Source organism: Scyliorhinus canicula, chromosome 13 (assembly GCF_902713615.1).
Source record: "Scyliorhinus canicula chromosome 13, sScyCan1.1, whole genome shotgun sequence".
In the NCBI taxonomy this organism is placed as follows: Eukaryota; Metazoa; Chordata; class Chondrichthyes; order Carcharhiniformes; family Scyliorhinidae; genus Scyliorhinus; species Scyliorhinus canicula.
In genome coordinates, this window is record NC_052158.1 from 10,595,934 (window position 1) to 10,620,649 (window position 24,716).

General features: G+C 48.7%; 1 protein-coding gene across 1 annotated transcript in view; it reads right to left on the minus strand.

Moving 5' to 3' along the window:
- atf6b (activating transcription factor 6 beta) overlaps positions 1 to 23,359 on the minus strand; it is an 88,361-nt gene extending 65,002 nt beyond the window's left edge. The window contains exon 1 of the mRNA XM_038815551.1: positions 23,104 to 23,359. Within this exon, the coding sequence (XP_038671479.1) occupies positions 23,104 to 23,176 (73 nt within the window). The 5' untranslated portion in view covers positions 23,177 to 23,359. The remainder of the gene's footprint in view (positions 1 to 23,103) is intronic.
- Positions 23,360 to 24,716: the final 1,357 nt, after the last annotated feature.

Below are 24,716 nucleotides of genomic sequence, written 5' to 3' on the forward strand. Positions count from 1 at the left end.
TTGTGACCTCACTGAATGAGTTATTTAAGAACACATTCATAAGTGAATCATTTTCACACCAGCAGTTGAAGATGATCATTTCAGGACCGTCAACAATCACCCAACATTCAGAACAACCTGCATTTGTATAGCACCTTTAAGTAAAACAGGGCATGCTACTTTATAGAGAGCGATTATCAACAACATTTGATACTGAGTAATGCAAGGAAACATTAGGAGGGGTGACCTCTTGGTCCACAGAGTGGGTTTTGCTACTCCTTGAATTAGGAAGGGGTGGGGTGGAGAAGACATAAAAGAGAAGTGGAATTGGGGAAGGTGTGCAGAGACCCAGAGCCCTACATACACAGCCACTAATGACAGAGCAATAAAACCTGGTCTAAGCCAGTATTTGAGCAGCATGGATTGACAAGACGGAGTTGGTTATCGGGACAAGGAGGAGCCAGACCACAGAGGGATCTGAAAACTCGGGGAGGGAAGGAATTTTAAAATTGACGTGTTTGACAAACCGTTACCCAATATTGAGACGGCGAGCATCGGGAGGACGAGTGAACAGACCTTGGGATTCGTTTTAGGACAATCAGCTGATGAGAAGTGAACGATTGAGCAGAAGAAGCTCATTTCATAGATCCATAGAATCCCTACAGTACAGAAGGAGGCCACTCGGTCCATTGAATTTGCACCGACCCTCTGAAAGAGTACCCACCCAGGCCCACTTCTCCCCACCCTATCCACGTAACCCCATCTAACCTGCACATCCCGGACACCAAGGGGCAATTTAACAATGGCCAATCCACCTAACCTGGGTCCTTAACACATGAACGTTAATCGCCATTATAGTGACATCCATGCTGTAGTTTTTGATGTAAAGTACAGTGTGTCAAAATGCACGTGTGAGCTCCAATCGAAGATAAAATCCATGAAAATAAATGGTTATGGACTGTTCAGGGCTTGCTCTTAAAATAAAACTGCTCTTATAAAGAAGCTCACTACAAACATTTGTGGGGGTGTTAATTTTCTGTAATTATACCAGGACCTGCTCCCCAGCTCAATACTTCACTGAAGGGGCTGGTTTAGCTCACCTGGGCTAAATAGCTGGCTTTTAAAGCAGACCAAGCAGGCCAGCAGCACGGTTCGATTCCCGTACCAGCCTCCCCGGACAGGCGCCGGAATGTGGCGACTAGGGGCTTTTCACAGTAACTTCATTGAAGCCAACTAGTGACAATAAAGCGATTTTCAATTTGAAGGGTTCATTACGCAGTTACCTGAATATTCAGGTATCGGGATGTGAAAAGTTTCGCATCATTTAGCAGCAGGAATTAAGTAATGGGAACTGTACGTTCTTCTGCTCTGGATCAGCAGTCAGCCCTCATCGGTGCCCAGGTAGTTTAGTGTGCTCAGCACATCCACTGACACCATTTAGAACATAGAACATAGAACAGTACAGCACAGAACAGGCCCTTCGGCCCTCGATGTTGTGCCGAACAATGATCTCCCCACTTAAACCCACGTAACCCGTATACCCGTAACCCAACAATCCCCCCATTAACCTTACACTACGGGCAATTTAGCATGGCCAATCCACCTAACCCGCACATCTTTGGACTGTGGGAGGAAACCGGAGCACCCGGAGGAAACCCACGCGCACACGGGGAGGACGTGCAGACTCCGCACAGACAGTGACCCAGCCGGGAATCGAACCTGGGACCCTGGAGCTGTGAAGCATTGATGCTAACCACCATGCTACCGTGAGGCCCCACGGTAGCCTGATTTGTAGGTCAGCTTCAACAGAAAGGTTCTTTTCACAGACTTGTCTTTTTTTTTTTACACAGCCAGATCTGGGAGGCACAGATTGAGTCAGTGGTGGACGTTGCTCCAATGGTGACTTTCAAAGGGGATGTAGATGCATACTGTACTTAAAAGAGAGAAACCCCTTGTGGGGCAATGGGGGAAGGACAGCGGACTGAACAAGATAGCTCTTTCAGAGAACCAGCACAGGCACAATGAACCAAATGGCCTCCTCCTGCACGGTGTCAACAGCTTTCATGGGGGTGTGGGCCAGCCCAACATTTGTTGCCCATCCCCAATTGCCCCTGGGAAGGTAGCGATGAGCTGCCTTCTTAAACCACTACAGTCCTTGAGGAGTAGGTACACCACTGTGCTGTTAGGGAGCATGTCCCAGGATAATGACCCTGCGACAGTGAAGGAGCGGCCGATACATTTTCACGTCAGGATGGTGAGTGACGGAGGGGAACTTCCAGGTGATGGTGCTCCCAGGTACATGCTGCCCTTGTCCATTCAGATGTAGAGTTCGTGGGTTTGGAAGATGCTGTCCATATTCATATAGTACCTTTAACATAATGTAACAGCCCAAGACATTTCACCAGGGTATTATAAACAAAGAAATACACCGAGTCGCATTAGGAGATACTGGATCAGATAAGTGTTGCAAGGAAGGAAAGCAGGTTAGAAAGGCAGAGGGGAGCAGGGAGGGAATCGCAAAGCTTGGGACCAAGGCAACTGAAGGCATGGCCACTAATGGAGGAGTGATTATTGTTGAGAATGCAGAAGCGAGGCCAGCATTAAAGCAGCTCAGACGTCTCGAAGGGCTGTGGGCCGGTAGAGATGACAGAGATAGGGAGGGGTAAGGCCATGGAGGTATTAAAAAACAAGGAGAAGAATTTCTAAATCAAGACGTTGTGTGGCTTGGAACCGATGTAGGTCAGCAGGCACAAGGGTGGGAGGGATCAAGGGTGATAGAGTGGAATGATACCACGATTCTCACCATGCTACTTAGATCCAGCATAGGTAACTGCTGTAAAAAATAAGCCAACCACCCTGCTGGATTTATCAATTATCTTCAATCTGTCTCACCTGGTTACTAACACACACGAGTGGAAACAAATTCTCTCAGTACTCTGTCAGAAACAACCACTTTGAAAACCTCAATGAGCAAAAGATAGGCAGCCATAAGGTCCTTCAATCCGCTTCCCAAGTCAATAAGGTCATGAAGTCAAATCCCACCACCGTAGCTAGTTGAATTTCAATTCATTAATAAATATGGAATTTAAGGCTAGTGTCAGTAATGGTGACCATGACAATGATTGTTGTAAAAAACAAATCCGTTTTATGATACCCTTTAGGGAAAAAACTCTGCCATCCTTATCTGGTCTGGCCGACATGTGGCTCCACGCTTCAGCACATCTTTTCCTGCAGCGTATGAGGTAGACAACGTTGGCCGAGTCGCATGAGTATGTACTGCGTACCTGACTCGACCAACGTTGACTACCTCATACACTGTGTATGTCCCGAAGGATGTCCCGAAGCGTGGTACATTGGCAAGACCATGCAGACACTGCGACAACGGATGAACGGACATCGCGTGACAATCGCCAGGCAGGAATGTTCCCTTCCAGTCGGGGAACACTTCAGCAGTCAAGCACATTCAGCTTCTGATCTCCCAGTAAGCGTTCTCCAAGGCGGCCTTCAGGATGCGCGACAAAGCAAAATAGAGAGAACAGAAACTTATATCCAAGATCCACACACACGAGTACGGCATCAACCGGGACCTTGAATTCATGTTGCATTACATTCATCCCCCACCATCTGGCCTGGGCTTGAGACAATTCACGCCTCCTTAACCTGGGGTTACCCCTATCTCTGGATCTGTAAAGACTTAATTATCTGCAAATGCTTGTATTGAAAGCATTGTCTTGCATCTTTGACTTTGTCTACATGTATGTTTCTGGAACATACTTCTTCATTCATCTGAGGAAGGAGCAGTGCTCTGAAAGCTAGTGATTCGAAACAAACCTGTTGGACTTTAACCTGTTGTTGTAAGACTTCTTACTGTGCTCACCCCAGTCCAACGCCGACATCATTACTCTTTATACTCCAACCCCCTTGCAATAACGGCAAACATATTATTTGTTACCAAGTTGCTTGGACAGGACTCTCAAATGCTGCTGGGTGCCTACATTTATCAGTCTCTCTCCTTCTAAAAATATTCTTTCTATTCTTCCCAGCAAATTGGATAATTTTACATTGCTCCATATTATACTGCCCCATATTATACTGCTACCTTTCTGGCTATTCATTTAACCTATCTACATAGCTCTCTGCAGCCTTCCCACCTAGATTTATATCATTACACTCACTCAGTCTGCTCAGATCAATCATTGTAGATTAACTGCCCAGGACCAAGCACTGACCTATAATGGGACTTTGCTAGCTATAGCCTGACAAACCAAAAATTACCCCCAAATCCTACCCTCTTTGCTTTTTTGCTGTTAGCAAGTCCTCATTCTGAACTCATATTACCCCAATCACACGAGTCCTTATCTTGCGCCAATCGCTCCATAATCCTCTGAACTGGGGGGGGGGGGGGGGGGGGGGGGGGGGGGGGGGTGTCCCAGCTTCTCTCAGCCACTCCACGCAACTCATGAGAAAGTCACAGCTCTCTTCGACGAGTTCTTACACAGCTAAATGGCTCAGTCACTGACACATAGCCGAGCAGGTGAAAACAGGGCCATCTGTTTCCTTGTACATCCTTTCTGAGTGCAGCCATCTGCGAAAGGGGCAAACCCCCTGCCCCATGATGAAAGGGACCAACCATGAAAGCTGCTCAAGTATCCAGCGCTGAAAGCCATGGAGTAAAAACAGAGGAGGAAGAGAAACTATAAACACAACACATGGATGACATCGAAGCAGAAATGCGTGACCCATTTCGCAAAGCTTACTCCTGTTCCACAAACAGGCTGTTAATGTTTTACAGAGTGTACCAAACTCAGCAATTTTATAGCACTTGATAAACTGGAAAGGAGCCACACAAACTCGACTATTGAAATGCTGGCACAGTCACATGGATGTACTTCCCTGATCCCTCAATATACAAGCAGTGTTGCAACAGAACTCAGCAATGGTGATATCTGCACCAACAGACTACAGGCTGCCACCAGTCACCATGGGATGAATACTGGTCACCAGCCACAACAAAATAAACCCGCAGAGTCGCACGAAAACAAGAGTGTGTGTTTATACACAGCGAGACATCCTGCTATAATGGAAGGCAAAGCACTTCACAGCCAATGACAGGCCTTTGAAAAGCTGTCACTGCTGTCACATGAGAAATTCTATAATGATAGACTTTACCATTTAGGACTGAGTTGAGGTGAAATTTCTTCAGCCTAGGGGCTGGAGGGTCCTTCAAGATTCTCCACGCCAGGAGTGCGGTGGGTGCTTAGATGGAGTAAATTAAAATCCAAGATCGACAAGACTTTTGGACACTAAGTGAGTCGAGGGATTTGGGGAATAAAGAGGTGGGGTAAAAGCTATTTTTTTTAAATTCCGATGTGGGCACGTTCGGCTGAGCCAGCATCTGTTGCTGTGGGACATCACTGAATGGCGAAACAGGCTTGAGGGGCCACATGGTCAACTTCTACTACTCATGTTATGCAGAGAGCAGTAGCAAAGAATCCCAGCCAGAGTCCACTGGCACCAGGAATGCACATGTCTGGCAGCGGTTCTGAAGCCTGTTCCACCCACAATCTAAATAGGGTGGGACTTCGAACAACTGGAATCTAAACAGCAGAGAAGTCACCCAGCACTATCATACACCAGTATATTTTTTATAAACAAAGCCATTATTAGCTGAAATTAAAAATGTTTTATTCTTTGCCAGTGAGTTGAGGCTTTAAGAGTCACAAATGCATTTGAAACTGGAGAAAAAGTGAACGCCCTCACTATAATCCAGCACTTTTAACAAAGGATTTTCTATATTCAAGCATCAATTGATAAATGTTTATACAGATCCATTCACTAGATCATGTTTCAGAGCACTTTACATCCAAGGAGGTATTTTCGAAGCGCTGCCACTGTTGTAATGGAGGAAACACACCAACCAGCTTCCCTTAAACAGCAAGAAATATTGGACACAGGCACCAGCAAACTTCCCGAACTCTTCTTTGAACACCATTAAGGGAAATTTCACATCCAGAGATAGCACCTTCAGCAGTGCAGCAGTCCCTCAGTACCACACTGGAAAGTCAGTCTAGATTCTTGTGCTTAAATCTTCGGAGTGGGATCCCATACTTCGGCTTGCTTCGGAAAGTCCCCCCCACCCCCATTCGTTCAGAGGACGTGTATGTCACTGGCTAGATCAGCAATCGCTGCCTATCCCTGACTGCCTCAAGGTGGTGATACACCACAGTCCTGAACCACTGCAATCCATGTAGTGTAGGTACTGCCACAGTACTGTTAGGCAATTCCAGTGACAGGAAAGAAACTATACATTTCCAAGCCAGAATGGCGAGTGACATGGAGGGAAACTTCCAGGCGGTGGTGTTCCCAGGCATCTGTTACCCTTGTCCTAAGTGGAAGATTTTACAGATTTGGAATGAGCTTTTGCAAGTTGTTTCAGTGCATCTTGTGACTGGGGAGGCCCAAAGATCTACTTCAAATATACTCAATAACTGAACACCTGCAGCCCTCGGAGCTACAGAATCTAATAGATCCACAGCCTTCTAGGAGAAGAAATGCCATAGCTCTGTCCGAAACAGTCAATCCTTTATCCAGAGACAAACCAGACACTCTGGCCGGGTAAACACAGGCTCTCAGCATTTACATAAACCTCCTCGCCACAATGCAACTGTCCCAGCGCAGACTTTCACCGACTGGGAAGTCATTCCGAGCTATACTACTCTCACAGTTTCTGATTCTGTACAACTCACCGATGGTGCAGCAGATTTTTTCATTCATTATGTTGTCTGGACTGATTTATTTGCACAAAGGTGTTTTGCAAAATTGGTAAGAGACTTATTTCACATCAAGTTACAGCATTTTAAAATTGTTTGTTTCAGTGATGTGCCAAGTTTTAATGCCCATCTCAAGACCACAAGACATAGCAGCAGAATTCGTCCATTCAGCCCATCGCACCTGTTCCACCATTCAATCATGGCCATGTTTCTCATCCCCATTCTTCTGCATTTTCCCCATAACCCCAGATCTCCTCATTAATTCAGAAGGTGGTAATGAGTTATCTTTTTGAACCATGCCAGTCCCTGCAGTGTTGGGAAGCCCGCAGTGCTGTTAGGGAGGGAGTTCCAGGATGTTCCCCCAGCAACAGTGAAGGAAAGGTGATATATTTCCAAATCAGGATCGTGTGGGACTGAGGGGGCAGGGGGGATGGGACTTCCAGGTGGTGGTGTTGCCATGTGCCTGCCAAACCTGTCCTTCTGGGAGGTAGGGGTTATAGGTTTGGAAGGTGTTAGAAGGAGGAAACATGGCAAGATGTTGCAGTGCACCTTGTTTTTGATACACACCGTGTGCCATTGGTGGAGGGAATGAATGTTGACTGTCATGGAGGGGGTGCCAACCAAGTGGGCTACCTCATGTTTGATGGTGTCAAGCTTCATGAATGTTGTTGGAGCCGTGCTCAGACAGGCAAGCTGAGCGATCAAGAGTTGGAGAGTCAGGAATGGAGGTATTCGAGGCAGAACTTCCCGCCTGTGACAAAGTCTTACAGCCAAAGTAATGTATATGGCTGGTCCGGTTAAATTCTGGTCAATGGTGATCCCCAGGATGTTCATAGAATCACAGAATTTACAGTGCAGAAGGAGGCCATTCGGGCCATCGAGTCTGCACTGGCTCTTGGAAAGAGCACCCTACTTAAGCCCACATCTCCACACTACCCCCTATAATCCAGTAACCCCACCTAACCTTTTTGGACACCAAGGGCAATTTATCATGGCCAGTCCACCTAACCTGCACATCTTTGGACTGTGGGAGGAAACCAGAGCACCCGGAGGAAACCCACACAGACATGGGGAGAACATGCAGACTCCACAGACAGTGACCCAAGCTGGGAATCGAACCTGGGATCCTGGAGCTGTGAAGCAACTGTGCTGATCACTGTGCTACCTTGTTGATTTCATAACATTCACTACTCATCTTCTGTTTATCCGCGTCGGTTTGGCTCAGAGGACAGCACTATTGCCTCAGGGTGAGAAGTTTGTAGGGTCAAGCGCACTGCACAAAGACCAGAGCATATTTCCAACGATTCCCGACGTTAAATCTACCGTCTGAACTCGAGGGGTAACACTGTGTCCTACAAAAAGAACACATTTTCTTTCGACAAAGGACAGAGGAGCTGTCTTATGTTTCGAGTCAATATTTAGCCCTCAGCCAACACCCTAAATTCAAATTATCTGGTCATATTGTTCAAAAATAGTGCCGCATTTGCCTGAATTACAGCAGTGACCACACTTCAGAAATATCTCACAGGGCTGTGCAGTGCTTTACTGCTTTTGTGGATTAAGGAAATCATATAAAGTCCATTCCTTGTTTTTGATAACGTAATATCCAGCAAACTGTCTCATGCTGCCTTACACCGCTTCGAGCTTTTAACATTCCTAGGTAGCAACCTTCATTTAGCCTGCAAGATTTGAGCTCCGCTTTCACCCAGCCCTGCGCAGTAACATCCAGCTGGAGGCCTACTGATCTGTGGCTGTGTGCAGGAAACAGAAAACTTCTGATCTTCATCAGCATACATTCTATAAATAACACTCAGTACACCGAACTCTGCTACTCCAAAAATAACAGTGAGATTCACAGGTGCTGCCTGAATTTACATGGATGAGATTGGCCAATTTTAAGCAGTTAAATTGGTCAAAAATCTCAATTGGAAAGAGACACCTAGATCCTGGCAGAATAGTTTTGCGATCAGAGTCACAGAGATTTACAGCACAGATAGTGACCCTTCGGCCCATTGTGTCTGTGCTGGCCAACAAGCATCTAACTATTCTTATCCTATTTCCCAGCACTTGGTCCGTAGCCTTCTATGTTTTGGTGTTAAGCACTCATGTAAATGCTTCTTACATGTTGAGGGTTCCTGCCTCTACTTTCAGGCAGTGAGTTCCAAATTCCAATCACCCTGCGGGTGAAAACCTCCTGCCCCATCCCTTAAATGTATGCCGCCTGGTTATTGACCCCTCTACTAAAGGGAAAACATTATTCCCATCTACCCTATCTATGCACCTAATAATTTTTTACACTGCAATCAGTTGCCCCCTCAGCCTTTTCTGCCCAAAGGAAAACAACCCCAGCTCTAACTAGCCTCTCTTCAGAGGGGAAACGCTCCAGCCCAAGAAATATCCTGGTGATTCTTCTACTGCAATCACATCCTTCCTATAGCGTGACAACCAGAACCGCACACAATATTCTAGCTGTGGCCTAACCAGCATTTTATACAGTTCCATCATAACGTCCCTGCTCTTATATTCTGCCTCAGCTGATAAAAGCAGGTATCTCATATGCCTTAACCATCTCATCTACCTGTCCTGTTACCTTTAGGGATCTAGAACTTGCACCCCATGATCCCTCTGGTCCTCTGCACTTCCTAGCATTCTACCATGCACTGCATATTCCCTTGCCTTAGTCCTCCTGAGATGCATCCTATCACAGCTTTGAGTGAAATTCCATTTGCCACTGATCCCATCAAACAAGCCTTTCTTTATCACCTTATTACCTCCTCGCTATTTATCACATAACCAATTTTTATGTCATCTTCAAACTTACTGATCCTGCACCCCACAATCAGATCATCAATATCCACTACAAACAACAAGGGACCCAGCACCGATGCCTTTGAAACACCATTGGACCCAGCCTTCCAGTCACAAAAACCTTTGACCATCTTCCTCTGCCTCCTGCCACTAAGCCAATTTTGGATCCAATTTGCCAAATTGTCCTGGATTCCATGGGCTCTGACTTTCTTGAACCACTGAAGTCCATGTAGATTACATCAACTGCACTGCCCTCATCTACACTCAGTCACCTTCTCAAAAAATTCAATCAATTTTGTAAGACATTATCTCCCTTTGACAAAGCCAAGCTGACGATCCTTGATTAATCCTTGCCAATCAATGTGGAGATTAATTCTGTCCTTCAGAACTTTTTCCCAATAATTTCCCGACCACTGATATTAGACTCACTGGCCTGCAATTACTTGTTTTATACTTACTTGCCTTATAGAATATTAGCTGTCCTCCAGTCCTCTGGCACCTCTCCTGTGGCCAGAGAGGATTTGAATATTAGCATCAGAGACCCTGTAATCTCCTCCCTTACCTCACACAGCAGCCTAGGATAGATCTCATCAGGGCCATGGAATTTATCCCCTTTTAAGCATGCTAAAATTGCAAACAACACCTCCCTCAAGTCTAAGCTGTTCAATTCTATCACAGTCCCTCTCCCCACTTTCTATCCCTATATCGCCTTTTGACACAAACCAATTACATCTGAACCATGCATCAACAAATATTGCATTCATGTAGCACCTACGAGTGCTTCAGAGGAGAGATTATTAAACGGTGCTGCCAAGCCTCATAAGGAGACATGGAGACACGAGGACAGGTGGCTCAGAAAGGTTTGTAAAAAGTTTCTTACAGGAGGCAAGAGAGACAGGAAGGTTCAGGGAAGGTATTTCAGAGTTTAGGGTTGGGGTATCTGAAGGCATGGCTGTTAACGGTGGAGCAATTAGAATTGGAGATACTCAGGCCCAAACTGAAGGTGTGCAGAGACTGCAGACTTCATTTGTTTTTCCCTGTAACATGTAGCAGGTTCCTCGTACAGGGTAGTGGCAGTGCAGTAATACCAACAAGAACAAATTACACCTCAGGCATCCATTTCAAAATTGAAAAGTGCTAAATTCCACAGTGGCAAAAGCAATAGAGATTAACGGAGGATCCTGTGGGAAATCAGGTTAGAATACTTAAGAAATAGAAAGTGTTCTTGCCCACTACAGAAAAGGAGGTTCAGTGTATCACAAAACAGTTGTATTTTATAACTACCCCATCCCCCACAACCATCTGCCACCCCAACAAAACTAAACCCTCTCTCAAATCACATCACGGCAGCAAAAAGGTTCGGTCTGTACACTACAGCTTGTTTGTTGAAAGCATCTGTGCCTTATGGTTGACTTATTAACTGCAGGAAACTTGTGTATGTGTTTATTTTGCAAACGCTGATCTTTGTCTTTCCGTTGAGATGCTCAGCCATGGGACCCGTCTGTGCTCTCGAGCAGGCGTAAAGGATTGCTCGCCACCTGCTTAAAGAGGCAGAAGGCTAGCTCTCGTCTTTGCTTTTAATAACAATCTTTATTATTGTCACAAGTTGGCTTACATTAACACCGCAAACAACGTCATGGAGGACGACTGATGAAGTGGAATTTCAAAAGAGCGTGAGCACTCTTGGGTTCAGCCTGAGTGTAATGAAAAAGGGGGCCGAGGGGAGAGGTTCATCAGTGCACAGAATTGAATTATTTGCCGTATGATGTAGTATCACTGGATCTGCAACAGGCTGCCCTGAAGTGGCAGTGCGAGTGAACGGGGAAATTTAGCGTGGCCAATCCACCTACCCTGCACATAGAACATAGAATTTACAGTGCAGAAGACCATTCGGCCCATCGGGTCTGCACCCGCCCTGACAAAGAGCACCCTACTCAAGCCCACGTATCTACCCTATCCCATAACCCCCACTTAACCTTTTTGGGCACGAAGGGCAATTTAGCATGGCCAATCCACCTAAACTGGAGCATCCAGAGGAAACCCACGCAGACACGGGGAGAACGTGCAGACTCCGCACAGACAGTGACCCAGCCAGGAATCGAACCTGGGACCCTGGAGCTGTGAAGCAACTATGCTAACCACTATGCTACCGTGCTGCCCGGTCTTTGGGTTGTAGGGGTGAAACCCATGCAGACACACGGGAGAAATGTGCAAGCTCCACACGGACAATGACCCAGGGCCGGGATCGAACACGGTTCCTCAGCGCCATAGGCAGCAATGCTAACCACTGCGCCGCCGTGCTGTCCTAACCTCTTATTATTTTTATGCCCTGCGCATCAACCTTAAACTTTTCCCCTTTCACCTTGAACCCGTGCCTCCTTGTAATTGACACTTCCACCCTTGGGAAAAGCCTTTGACTATCCACCGTCTATACTACTGAATTTTGTAGACCTTTCTCAGGTCGCCTCTCAGCCTCCATCATTCCAGTGAATGTAATCCTAGTTTATTCAACCTTTCCTCAGAGCCAAACACCCTTGAGAACAGTCAACATCCTGGTGAACCTTCTTTGCACTTTCCAAAGCTTCAGGTCCTTCTGATCGGTGACCAGAACTACATGCAATACTCCAAATGCGGCATAACCAAGGTTTTATACAGCTGCAAAATGATTTCCCAATGCCTGTACTCAATGCCCCGGATGATGAAGGCAAGCATGCCATATGCCTTCTTAATCACTTTGGCCATCTGCGTTGCCACATTTAGGGAACCGTGGACCTGCACACCGAGATCCCTCTGTATGTATGTGGGATACAGGTGGCCAAGGTGATTAGAGGTGGCACGGTAGCACAGTGGTTAGCACTGTTGCTTCACAGCTCCAGGGTCCCAGGTTCTATTCCCGGCTTGGATCACTGTCTGTGCGAAGTCTTCACGTTCTCCCCATGTCTGCGTGGGTGCTCCGGTTTCCTCCCACAGTTAACTACGTGCTGTTAGGACTTCTGGTGGCGGCTATGAAGGATTCAGTCACACATTTCGTGACTCCTGCTCGGGTCGGACTTTTGGACCTTCTACCGGACGAAAAATCGGTGACAGAGGCAATTGTGTACTGGGTTCCCACATTGATGCATGGAAAGGAGGACTAGAAGTGCTCGCAAAGGCAGAAACAGAAGGACAGGGAAGGCTTGGACTGAAGCTGCACCGGGTGTAAGCATGGCGGAGGACCGGACCTCTGGCTTGTCGACCCAGCGGTCAACGGAGCAGCTGATACAAGTTATCCAGGAGGGCTTCGCCAAGACCCGAGTGCAGAGGCGGCCAGGATAAGAGCGGAGTTTAACCAGATCAGGTCGAACCTTTTCAAGAAAAAGTTGAAGTTCGGGCTGTTGTATCCGGCCCGCCTCTGGGTCACATACGAGGAGCAACATTTATATTTCAAGTCACCTGAGGAAGCGTTGGACTTCGCAAAATGGAAAGAACTGGTGTCGGACTGAGAACTTTGATGCAATGTTTATGTTTTTAAAAAGTTTATTTGCATCTTAGGGGATTGAAGGACGTGATAATATTGAAGGATACACACCTTAAGGTAACGGACCAGGTTAGACTGAGGAAAGGCTAGGTCAGTCAGGTGTTTCATTCGGGACTAGAGTCAAAGACTAGAGTGGTCGTGATCCTGATCAATAAGCGGGTGGTGTTTGAGGCGCCAGAATAGTCTCGGATGTGGGAGGTCGGTACATTATGGTCAGTGGGAGGTAGAGGGGGTGCAGGTGATATTAGTGAATGTATATGCGCCAAATTGGGGTGATGTGGAGTTTATAAAGAGGATGCTAGGGAAGATACCAGACCTGGACTCGCACAGGTTGGTCATACGAGGGGACTTCAATACAGTTATGGACCCTGGCTTAGACCGGTCAGGCTCGAAAACGGGCAGCATTCCAGCAATGGCAAAGGAACTAAGAGGGTTCATGGAGCTGATGATCGGGGGGAGATCCCTGGAGGTTTGAGCAGCCAGGGGCGAAGGAGTTCTTATTCTACTCACACGTGCATAAAGTGTACTCCCGGATTGATTTCTTTATTTTGAGCAGGGTCTTTCTGGCTGGGGTGGTGGACACGGGGTACTCGGCGATCACAATCTCAGACCATGCTCCGCACTGGGTTGGCCTGCAGCTTAGTAAAGAAAGTAATCAGCGCCCGCACTGGAGGTTGGATGTGGGACTTTTGGCGGATGACAGGGTGTGCGAGCGGCTGAGGAAATGCATTCAGAGATACCTGCAGGTCAACGACACGGGAAACTTCGGCAGCGGTGGTTTGGGAAGCACTGAAGGCGGTGGTAAGGGGGAAGCTGATCTCGATCCGGGCTCATAGGGAGAAGGTTGACAGGGCAGGGACGGACAGACTGGTAAAGGAGATATTACAGATCGACAGGAGGTATGCACTGACCCCAGAGGCAGGGCTCCTGAGGGAATGGGGGAGTCTGCAGGCGGAGTTTAGCTTGCTGACCACAGGGAGGGCGGTGGAGCAGCTGAGAAAGGCAAGGGGGGCAATTTATGAACATGGGGAGAAGGCCAGCAGAATGCTTGCACAGCAGCTCAGGAAGAGGGAGGCAGCTAGGGAGATAGGGAAAGTAAAGGACGGTGAGGGGAACCTGGTTGGTGATTCAGTAGGGGTGAATAAGGCGTTGAGAGATTTTTACAGCAGGCTGTACAGGTCGGAACCCCCCCCGCCGGAGGGGACGAGGCACTTCTTGGGGGGGCTGAATTTCCCAACGAAGACCTGTGAGAAGGGCTGGGGCCCCAATCGGGTTGAAAGAGATAGTGGAGGGCTTGAAGGCATGCAGGCAGGTAAGGCCCCGGGTCCAGACGGGTACCCAGTGGAGTTTTATAAAATGTTCTCGGGGATACTGGGGCCAGTGTGGTTGAGGATGTTCAATGAGGCAAGGGAAAGAAGGGTGCTGCCCCCGACGGTGTCACAGGCAATGATTTCGCTGATTCTTAAGCGGGACAAGAACCTGGAGTTCTGTGGAGGGGGCTGGTCCAATGGGTGGTGGAGCACAGGGTTTCGCTCTATGACATTAGTAAGGCCCCACTTCACTCATCAATTTTCTTTGTCATCTCTTCAAAAAACTCAATTAAGTTGATGAACATAGAACACACAGTGCAGAAGGAGGCCATTGGGCCAATCGAGTCTGCACCAACCCACTCAAGCCCTCACTTTCCCCCCAATCCCCGTTAACCCAATAACCTCTCCTAACCTTTTTGGTACCAAGGGCAATTTATCATGGCCAATCCACCTAACCTGCCTGTCTTTGGACTGTGGGAGGAAACTGGAGCACCCGGAGGAAGCCCACGCAGACACGGGGAGAACATGCAGACTCCGCACAGACAGTGACCCAGTGGGGAATCGAACCTGGGACCCTGGTGTTGTGAAGCCACAATGCTATTCACTTGTGCAACCCACATGAAACATGACCTTCCCTGTACAAAACCATGCTGCCTGGCATTAGCTAGTCCATTTTCCTCCAAATGTGCATATATCCTGTCCCCCGGTATCTTTTTCAAAAGCTTCATCCTAACGTTCAATGTTAAGCACCTCTGTTTCATTCCCAAGCTAAGCATAAACCAAAGCCCAAAACAGCCCCTTCTCTTTTTTGGGTTTGTGATGTACTGACTAAAAAAGCTCTTGAATACCGTTCTGCACATTCTACATACTCTGTACATTTTATATTGAATTTACTCCGGTGAGTGAAGATCCCCAATAACTACCTCATTGTTTGTGCTTATTGTTTACGTGTTTGCTTTTCTATCTCCCTCTGACAAATTTGAGGGGGGGGGGGGGCGAGTTCCCATTTTTACTCCTCAGTCCCACTCATTTGGCTTCAGCTACCAATGCCCTTGATGTCTCTTTAGATGTTTCTTTAACCAATATTGTAGCCCACTCCTTCTCTTTTCTCCATTTATACAGCCTGCAAACCCTCTAACCAGGAACATTAAGCTGCCATTCCTGCCCTTCTTTAAGCTACATTTCAGTAATTTGTTTTCATTGCATTATTAAGGAGGGAAGGACTCTTATGCCAGCTCACATACTCCAATTGTTTATCTGAGCCCTTGGCTCTCCTGCCTTACCCCTTGCATCCAATCTCTCCCTCCTGAATCTATGCTCAGATCGTCACCAGCCCCCCGCCCCCACTCACTCCTCCCACCAAACTAGTTTAAACCTTCTCCGACAGCACTCGCAAACCTACCCATCACGGTATCAGTCCTGACTTTGTTGTTCTAGTAACCAGCCTGGCCTCCGAGAGGACACATCTCCCATAATATCAATCACCTTGCCCCAGGAATGTAAAGACCTCCCTGCTGATCATCTCTTCAGCCGTGTATTCATGTGCATTTTGCTCCTGCTTCAATATTCACTCGCACTGGAACCCAGGGATCACAGCCTTTTGGGTCCTATTTTTCCAATTCTTTTCCAGCTCCCTGCAGAAATCTGCCTGCAGGACTTCATCCCTCTTCTTATCAATGCCCTTAACCAGTGACAGGGGTCAATGTTTCCCCCAATTAAAATGGGGGCATAGTGATTGCTGCAGTGTTTTCTCAGAGGTGCAGGTCACGGTTAACATCGAGATTGGGACTCCACCGTCGATATTTACAACCAGGACAGTGCAGTCATAATGAAGTCAGCACAGGAAAAGAGGGGACCTCCAAGATGGAACATTAAATGAGGTGGGGAGGGGGGGGATATATATGAGGGGACGAATACCCACCCGAGGTGGGGGTTGCCAATACCAGAAGGCTCCCATCAAATCATCTCGCTGAGCATAATCATCGGCAAAGCAACGCTACAAAAAAATCAGGGAATCTCAATTTTTAACAAAGTACAGCATGGGTGTGGAGAATTAAATTGGACTTTTGACCCCAGGCACTGCACTCTCCGCCTGGTCAGGTGTGGCCAGGGAAAGAGAAAGTGATTTTGTGTCCATTACTTTCTCAGCACAGTAGCAAGTCTACACCAACAGATTGCACAAGAACCACAATTTCAACACAGCAGAGGCAAAAAATAGATTCCCTCTGCTCAAGGAGTTAGCTCAAAACAAATCTGGACAAAGTCCCCAAATTCATCCGACATTTCTAGACACAAATGAGATGAAATAAAATGAAAAACAATAACACAGGAGGCTGCCAGCTTGGCACAGGAGAGAGACAGTAACGCTTAAACTTTCCAGCACATCCACAGTCCCTGAGGAATAGGATTCCCGTGCAGTCAAAAGTCGCCTCAATCTGACCATCGCAAAGGTCCAAATTTCGAACAGGGAGCCAAACCTGCAGGCGGCTTGTCTCTGCTACAATTCCAGTCGTAGTCCTGAAGGAGGTCAGCAGAACTGTTTGTGGTGGGCAGTTGACATTTTCTCTTCTGCTTTGGGGCATTGCTGAGGTTTTTTTTAAAAAGCCTTTGCATGGTCGAGGACCGTATTTAAGATGCAACCACAGAGGAAATGAAACTTTGATGCAGCGATACACACACAATTTGCATTTTAACAAAATACTAATGTCAACATTAAGTTCAAGCAGGCGTAAACTTCACCAACCAGCCCACCTAGTATGTTAAAATAAAGCTGCAGGCTTTGAAACTGGCTTACCAATCCAACCTTAAAGTAACTCATCTCCTAACTCCCGAACACTTATTCATCATCTACTGAGCACAAGTCAGGAGTGTGATGGAATACTCTCCATTTACCTGGATCAGGACAGCGCCAACAACAAAAGAAGCTTGACACCATTCAGACCAAAGCAGCCTGCTTGATTGCCACCCCCCCACTCCACAAACATTCACACCCTCCAACACTGACGCACAGTGGCAGCCGTGTACATCATCTACACAAGATGCACTGCTGGAAATCACCAAGACACCTTCAACAGCACCTTCGAAACTCAGATCTCTACCCTTGAAGCACAAGGGCAACAGGCACATGGGAACACCACCACCTGGAGATGGGGCAGCAAAATAGCTCATGGTTAGCACTGTTGTTTCACAGCTCCAGGGTCCCAGGTTCGATTCCCAGCTTGGGTCGCTGTCTGTTTTGGAGTTTCTACGTTCTCACTGTGTCTGTGTGGGTTTCCCCCCGCAGTCCAAAAATGTGCTGGTGAGGTAGATTTGCTGTGCTAAATTGCCCTTAAGAGTCCAAAAAGGTGAGGTGGGGTTACTGGGTTAGGTTAGAAATGTGGGCTTAAATGGGGTGCGCTTTCCAAGAGCCGGTGCAGACTCGATGGGCCGAATGGCCTCCTTCTGCACTGTAAATTCTAAGTGGGCGGCATGGTCACACAATGGTTAGCATAGTTGCTTCACAGCGCCAGGGTCCCAGGTTCGATTCGCTGCTGGGTCACTGTCTGTGGAGTCTGCACATTCTCCCCGAGTCTGCGTGGGTTTTCTCCGGGTGCTCTGGTTTCCTCCCACAAGTCCCGAAAGATGTGCTTGTTAGGTGAATTGGACATTCTGAATTCTCCCTCAGGTGTACCCGAACAGGTGCCGCAGTGTGGCGACTAGGGGATTTTCAGAGTAACTTCATTGCAGTGTTAATTTAAGCCTACTTGTGACACTAATAAAGATTATAATAAGTCACTCACTATCCTGACTTTGAAATATATCGCCATTCCTTCATTCTCGTTGTATCAAAATCTTGGAATTCCTTCCATAATTGCACTATGGGTGTACCTATAACCACAGGATTATGGAGTGAGCACACCACCATCTTCTCAAGGACAATTAGGGATGGGCAATAAATAATGGCCGAACCAGTGGCACCCACATTCCATGACCAAACAAGTTTAAAAAAATGAATTTCCCAATACAAATTAAATGATAATTAGTTTGGGTTGGGGAAGAATAGATTGATTGGATTTGTTTATTGTCACGTGTACCAAGTGACTGAACATTGGTTAAGTTACATAGTTCAGCTCACTGTGAAGTAATAACAGACAAAAGCAATTAAAAATCAAAGAAACAAGTTGAACTTGCCTGGCAAATGAGATGCAAGTGTAAAATTTCAACAGAAGTTCAATATTAAGTATTGAACACTTGTACTGATGAGTGTCAGCCTTCACTCATCGAGCCGCACTCCAGCTTCCGAGTTACAGGTATGGATTCAGATCTCACTACACAGACTGGAGTAGAGAATTGTAACGCCAGTACTGAAGGCGTGCGGCACTGTCAGAGGTGCTGTGTTTCAGATGAGATTTCATAACTGAGACCCTGTCTGCCCTCTCACATGAGCACAGAAGCTCCCACGGCCACTGTTCTGAAGAGCAGGGTGTTCTCCCACCATTTCCTAGAAATATTTGATCTGGTTATCACACTGTTGCACATGGGAGCTTGCTGTGTGCAAATGATTCTCGTGCTTTTCTCTGTGACAAGTGACCATGCTTTAGTCTCGAAAAAGCTGCTGCACAGCTTTTTCAGCGAAAAAGCAGCTGCCTGTGAACCCCCCTGAAGATGGGAGTCACTGTGAGAGCTGCCCCGACTTGAGTGTACCTCTGAGTTCCCCTCGGAGTTCTGCTCACCAGATAATCGCCTTTTGAGACCAGTGGCACATGGTGTCATTCTGACATCACGCTGCTGTAGTAGTTTACTGTGACATGACGGTGCAATTCTGGGTCCGATAATGATATGCTAATGTATTCAAATGACCTACCCGACATTGGACAGTGGGAAACGCAGCCCGTCACTGACTGAGGTATGGGATACTCACGTCCTGCATTTATGCAACTAGGAAATGTGTCTAAAGGCATCTCATGATATCCCCCAATGGCGGCATCAAACCCGCCCGTCAGGAACAGATGTGAAAAGACCTGGTCTATGTGTCCACTTTGAAGAGGAGCAGGGACATTTTCCCCAGAAGCCTGGCCAATATTTAGCCTTAAAATCAACTGCTCTTTAAACCAAAAACAAAAGTGGGCAGGGAAAATCCATTGCACAAAAAGGACAAATGAAACACCAGTATGATTTAAGGGGAGGGTTAGGAGGGGGGTATCATAGACAGCAGAGAAGAGGGAATCAGGGAGGAATTAAAAAGAAACAATGAAGAAAGCAAACAGGAATTATGAAATTGTCATGAAATAGCAAACAAAACAGTTCAATAGTTTACAAGCACACCAATAAAAACACGATTGAGGTTGGAATTGGACCATTGAGGGAGAGACAGGATAACACCACAGGTAACATTACAGACAGCAGAAACATAGCAGAATGAATCGCAAGCTTGCTTCAAGACAAAATGTAGAAAGTGAGAGTGTTGTGAACATGGTACCAGGAATAGCAGGAGGCCATTTAGCCCACGAGCTTGCTCCTCCACTCAATAAGATCATGGCAGTTCTGTCTGTGCCGAGTCACACATTCCCATCTACCCCGGCCTTAAGAATATTCAACGGCCCTGCCTCCACTGCCTTCTGAGGCAAAGTTCCAAAATCGTACATGTCTCGGAAAAAAAAATCTTCACCTCTGTCCTAAAAAGACGACCCCTAATTTTAAAAGTTTCCCCACTGCCTCCCTAGTTTACGACTCACCCACAAGAGGAAATATCCTGTCTACATATTCCTTGTCAAGGCCATTCAGGAACTTGTATACTTCAGAGTGACAGAAGGAATGATGCGGTATTCCACAAGGATTAACACAATTTACATAAACAGTTTGGAATCAAAAATCCACAAATTTTAAATGTGAGGATGACAACAAATTGGGAGGGGGCAGGTGCGGATATAGTTATTACTGAGGAGAACTGCAACAAATTCAGGAGAACATTAATAAACTTGCTGAAGGGGTGCAGTGGTTAGCGTTGCTGCCTCACGGCGCTGAGGTCCCAGGTTCGATCCCGGCTCTGGGTCACTGTCCATGTGGAGTTTGCACATTCTCCCTGTGTTTGCGTGGGTTTCACTCCCAAACATGTGTAGGGTTGGGAGATTGGCCACGCTAAATTTTAAAAATAAATTTGAAATAAAAAAACAAACTTGCTGAATGGGCGACTGCAATTAAACACAGATAAATGTGAGGCAGTCTGTTTTGGCAGGAAGAATGAGAGGTCAATTGTTACTTGGGAGGTGCAGGTTTGGTGAGTTGGAGGAACAAAAGGAACTCGGTACAATTCAAATGACTGAAAACTGCGCTAGAGGTCAGCAGGATCACAAAAAAGAAAAGCAAGTTCTAGGGTTTATCGCTGGAGGAATAGAATTGTTAAGTAGCGAAGTTATTCCTTGTTTAGACCACACCACGGAGCACTAAATGCAGTGCATATTATAACATACATTATTCAAAAGATATACTGACACTGGAGAGGGTGCAGAGCAGTGTACAAGGACAATACCAGAACTATTTGGATGTACAATTCAGGAAAGGATCGACAGGCCACGTCACTTTTCTCTCAAGGGGTGACAAAGAGGCTATTCCTCCAGCAATAAACCCTAGAACTTGCTTTTCTTTTTTGTGATCCTGCTGACCTCTAGCGCAGTTTTCAGTAATTTGAATTGTACCGAGTTCCTTTTGTTCCTCCAACTCACCAAGACCTGCACCTCCCAAGTAACAATTGACCTCTCATTCTTCCTGCCAAAACAGACTGCCTCACATTTATGTGTGTTTAATTGCAGTCGCCCATTCAGCAAGTTTGTTTTTTGAAATAATGAAAGGTTTTGATCATGTGGGGAGATCATCGATATAAGACAGTGAAGCGTGTGGATGTATTTAAGGTGAAACTAGACAAGAGAGAGGGAGAGCATCCCACCTCCCTGCTCTTTTCACACCCTCCCCCCCCCACTCCTTTAGCACCCCCCCCACTCCCTCCTCCTTTTGCCCCCCCCACTCCCTCCTCCTTTTGCCCCCCCACTCCCTCCTCCTTTCGCCCCCCCACTCCCTCCTCCTTTCGCCCCCCCCCACTCCCTCCTCCTTTCGCCCCCCCCACTCCCTCCTCCTTTCGCCCCCCCCACTCCCTCCTCCTTTGCCCCCCCCCCCCACTCCCTCCTCCTTTGGCCCCCCCCACTCCCTTCTCCTTTGGCCCCCCCCCACTCCCTCCTCCTTTGCCCCCCCCACTCCCTCCTCCTTTGGCCCCCCCCACTCCCTCCTCCTTTGGCCCCCCCCACTCCCTCCTCCTTTGGCCCCCCCCACTCCCCCCTCCTTTCACCCCCCCACTCCCTCCTCCTTTCGCCCCCCCCACTCCCTCCTCCTTTCGCCCCCCCACTCCCTCCTCCTTTCGCCCCCCCACTCCCTCCTCCTCCTCTCGCCCTCCCCCACTCCCTTCTCCTCTCACCCCCTCCCCCTCTCACCCCCTCCCACTCCCTCCTCCTCTCACCCCCCCCACCCTCCTCATCTCACCCCCCCACCCTCCTCCTCCTCCTCCTCACACCCCCCACTCCCTCCTCCTCCCACCACCCCACTCCCTCCTCCTCCCACCCCCCCCCACTCCCTCCTCCTCCTCTCACCCCCCCACTCCCTCCTCCTCCTCTTACCCCCTCCCCCCCACTCCCTGCTCCTCCTCTTACCCCCTCCCCCCCACTCCCTCCTCCTCCTCCCCACTCCCTCCTCTCACCCCCACTCCCTCCTCCTCCTCCCCACTCCCTCCTCTCACCCCCTCCCCCCACTCCCTCCTCCTCCTCCTCCCCACTCCCTCCTCTCACCCCCACTCCCTCCTCTCACCCCCTCCCCCCACTCCCTCCTCACCCCCTCCTCCCCCACTCCTCTCACCCCCTCCCCCCACTCCTCTCACCCCCTCCCCCCCCACTCCTCTCACCCCCTCCCCCCACTCCCTCCTCTCACCCCCTCCCCCCACTCCCTCCTCTCACCCCCTCCCCCCACTCCCTCCTCTCACCCCCTCCCTCCTCTCACCCCCCCCCACTCCCTCCTCTCACCCCCTCCCCCCCCACTCCCTCCTCTCACCCCCTCCTCCTCTCACCCCCTCCCTCCTCTCACCCCCTCCCCCCCACTCCCTCCTCTCACCCCCTCCCCCCACTCCCTCCTCTCACCCCCTCCCCCCCACTCCCTCCTCTCACCCCCTCCCACCACTCCCTCCTCTCACCCCCTCCCCCCACTCCCTCCTCTCACCCCCTCCCCCCACTCCCTCCTCTCACCCCCTCCCCCCCACTCCCTCCTCTCACCCCCTCCCCCCACTCCCTCCTCTCACCCCCTCCCTCTCACCCCCCCCCCCCCCACTCCCTCCTCTCACCCCCTCCCCCCCACTCCCTCCTCTCACCCCCTCCCTCCCACTCCCTCCTCCCCCCCACTCCCTCCTCTCACCCCCTCCCCCCCACTCCCTCCTCTCACCCCCTCCCCCACTCCCTCCTCTCACCCCCTCCCCCCTCTCACCCCCTCCCCCCCACTCCCTCCTCTCACCCCCTCCCCCCCCACTCCCTCCTCTCACCCCCTCCCCCCCCACTCCCTCCTCTCACCCCCTCCCCCCCACTCCCTCCTCTCACCCCCTCCCCCCCACTCCCTCCTCTCACCCCCTCCCCCTCCTCTCACCTCCTCCCCCCCACTCCCTCCTCCCCCCCACTCCCTCCTCTCACCCCTCCTCTTCTTTTCTGCTTACCCCAGTCCTCGTTGCTCAGCAGGTTTTCGGCGAAGAAGCGACTCTCCAGCTCGCTCACCAAATCCGTTGCCATTGCTGTTTCCACCGAGTGAATGATCAGAACAAGAATCAAAACTGTTGAATAATAAATCCAGCTCGGGTACAAAATGAGGCGGCCCCGCCGTCACTCGCTCCCACCAGCTCCAACTCCCGACACAACAACCCAGCGCTGCTTCACTACCGCTCGGCCCAAACACACTGCCCGAGGGCCCGACCCGGAAACCCGCCTCCCTCACTCTGAGTGACAGGACCTCCGGCCAATCCACTTCCTCATTTCCCGGAAACCCGCCTCCCTCTCTCGGAGTGACAGGAGCTCTGACCAATCTGCTTGCCCACTCCCCGGAAAGCCGCCTCCCTGCCTCTGCGTGACAGGTGCTGCAACCAATAGGTTGCACAATTCATATAGCCCCGCCTCCCTGGCTCTGGGTGACAGGAACTTCTGCTTCTTCATCCCAGAAGATCTTCTGTCCTCTGAGTGACAGGAGCTTTAACCAATCATCGTCTCTAATCTACATGAGCCCGCCTCCGGAGTGATCTGGGTCTGAACCAATCACCTTCCCTAATCTACATGAGCCCGCCTCCTGGCCCCCTGAGTGACAGGCATTCTCACCCAGTCACTCCCCCGCCCCTGAATGACGGGTGTTTGCACCAATCCGCTTCTCCTTCCACGAGAACAGGCCGGACTTATTCTGACCCCTGTCGTATTCTGGCCAATCCTTGGCCTCCAATCTAGGAAGCCCGCCTCCCTTACTGTGAGTGACAGAAGCATCAACCAATCCACTACCCCGTTCCTCAGAAATCACCCTCCCTCGCTCTGTATGACAGGCACCTGGAATAATCCGCTTCCACAGTGACAAGAATTCCATGGATTGGATTGCCTTATCGACCCCGATTTTCACACTTTAATTTGACGGGTTTTTGATAAGTTTTTGTTTCCTTTCTCGTTCTTTTTGGGCTGTGCTCCCCTCGTTGTTTTGGCACACTGCCCTCTTTTGTTTTATACATCAGTTACTTTATGTACCTTTGCTTGGTTGTCAGCCCCAGCAGCACGCCAGTATCAGTGGTGGATGCTGGCCTAACTCATGTACATGGAGTTAAACGTACAGGTCATAAATTCACCAAAAAAACTCGGAAAAAAAGACAAAACACATGAACATAAATATTTTTCATTTGTTAAATTAAAGTAGTGAGAACATATAAAAGGTCCCAGTGACAAGAAACTATTATTACGGTTGCTCAAATAGAGAAACCATGATGTGGAGATGTCGACTTTGGACTGGGGTGGGCACAGTAAGAAGTCTGACAACACCAGGTTAAAGTCTAACAGGTTTGTTTCAAACACTAGCTTTCGGGGCGCAGCTCCTTCCTCAGGTAACTTCACTCACCAGACGATGAAGGAGCTTCGCTCCAAAAGCTCATGATTCCAAACAAACCTGTTGGACATTAACCTGGTGCTGTGAGACTTCCTACAACTAGAGAAAGGTGAACTGATAGATAAAAGAGGAAAGGGAGCTAATCCTCCAGCACAAATAAATGGTGATGAGCAAATACGATCCAGATGATAAAACCAAAGA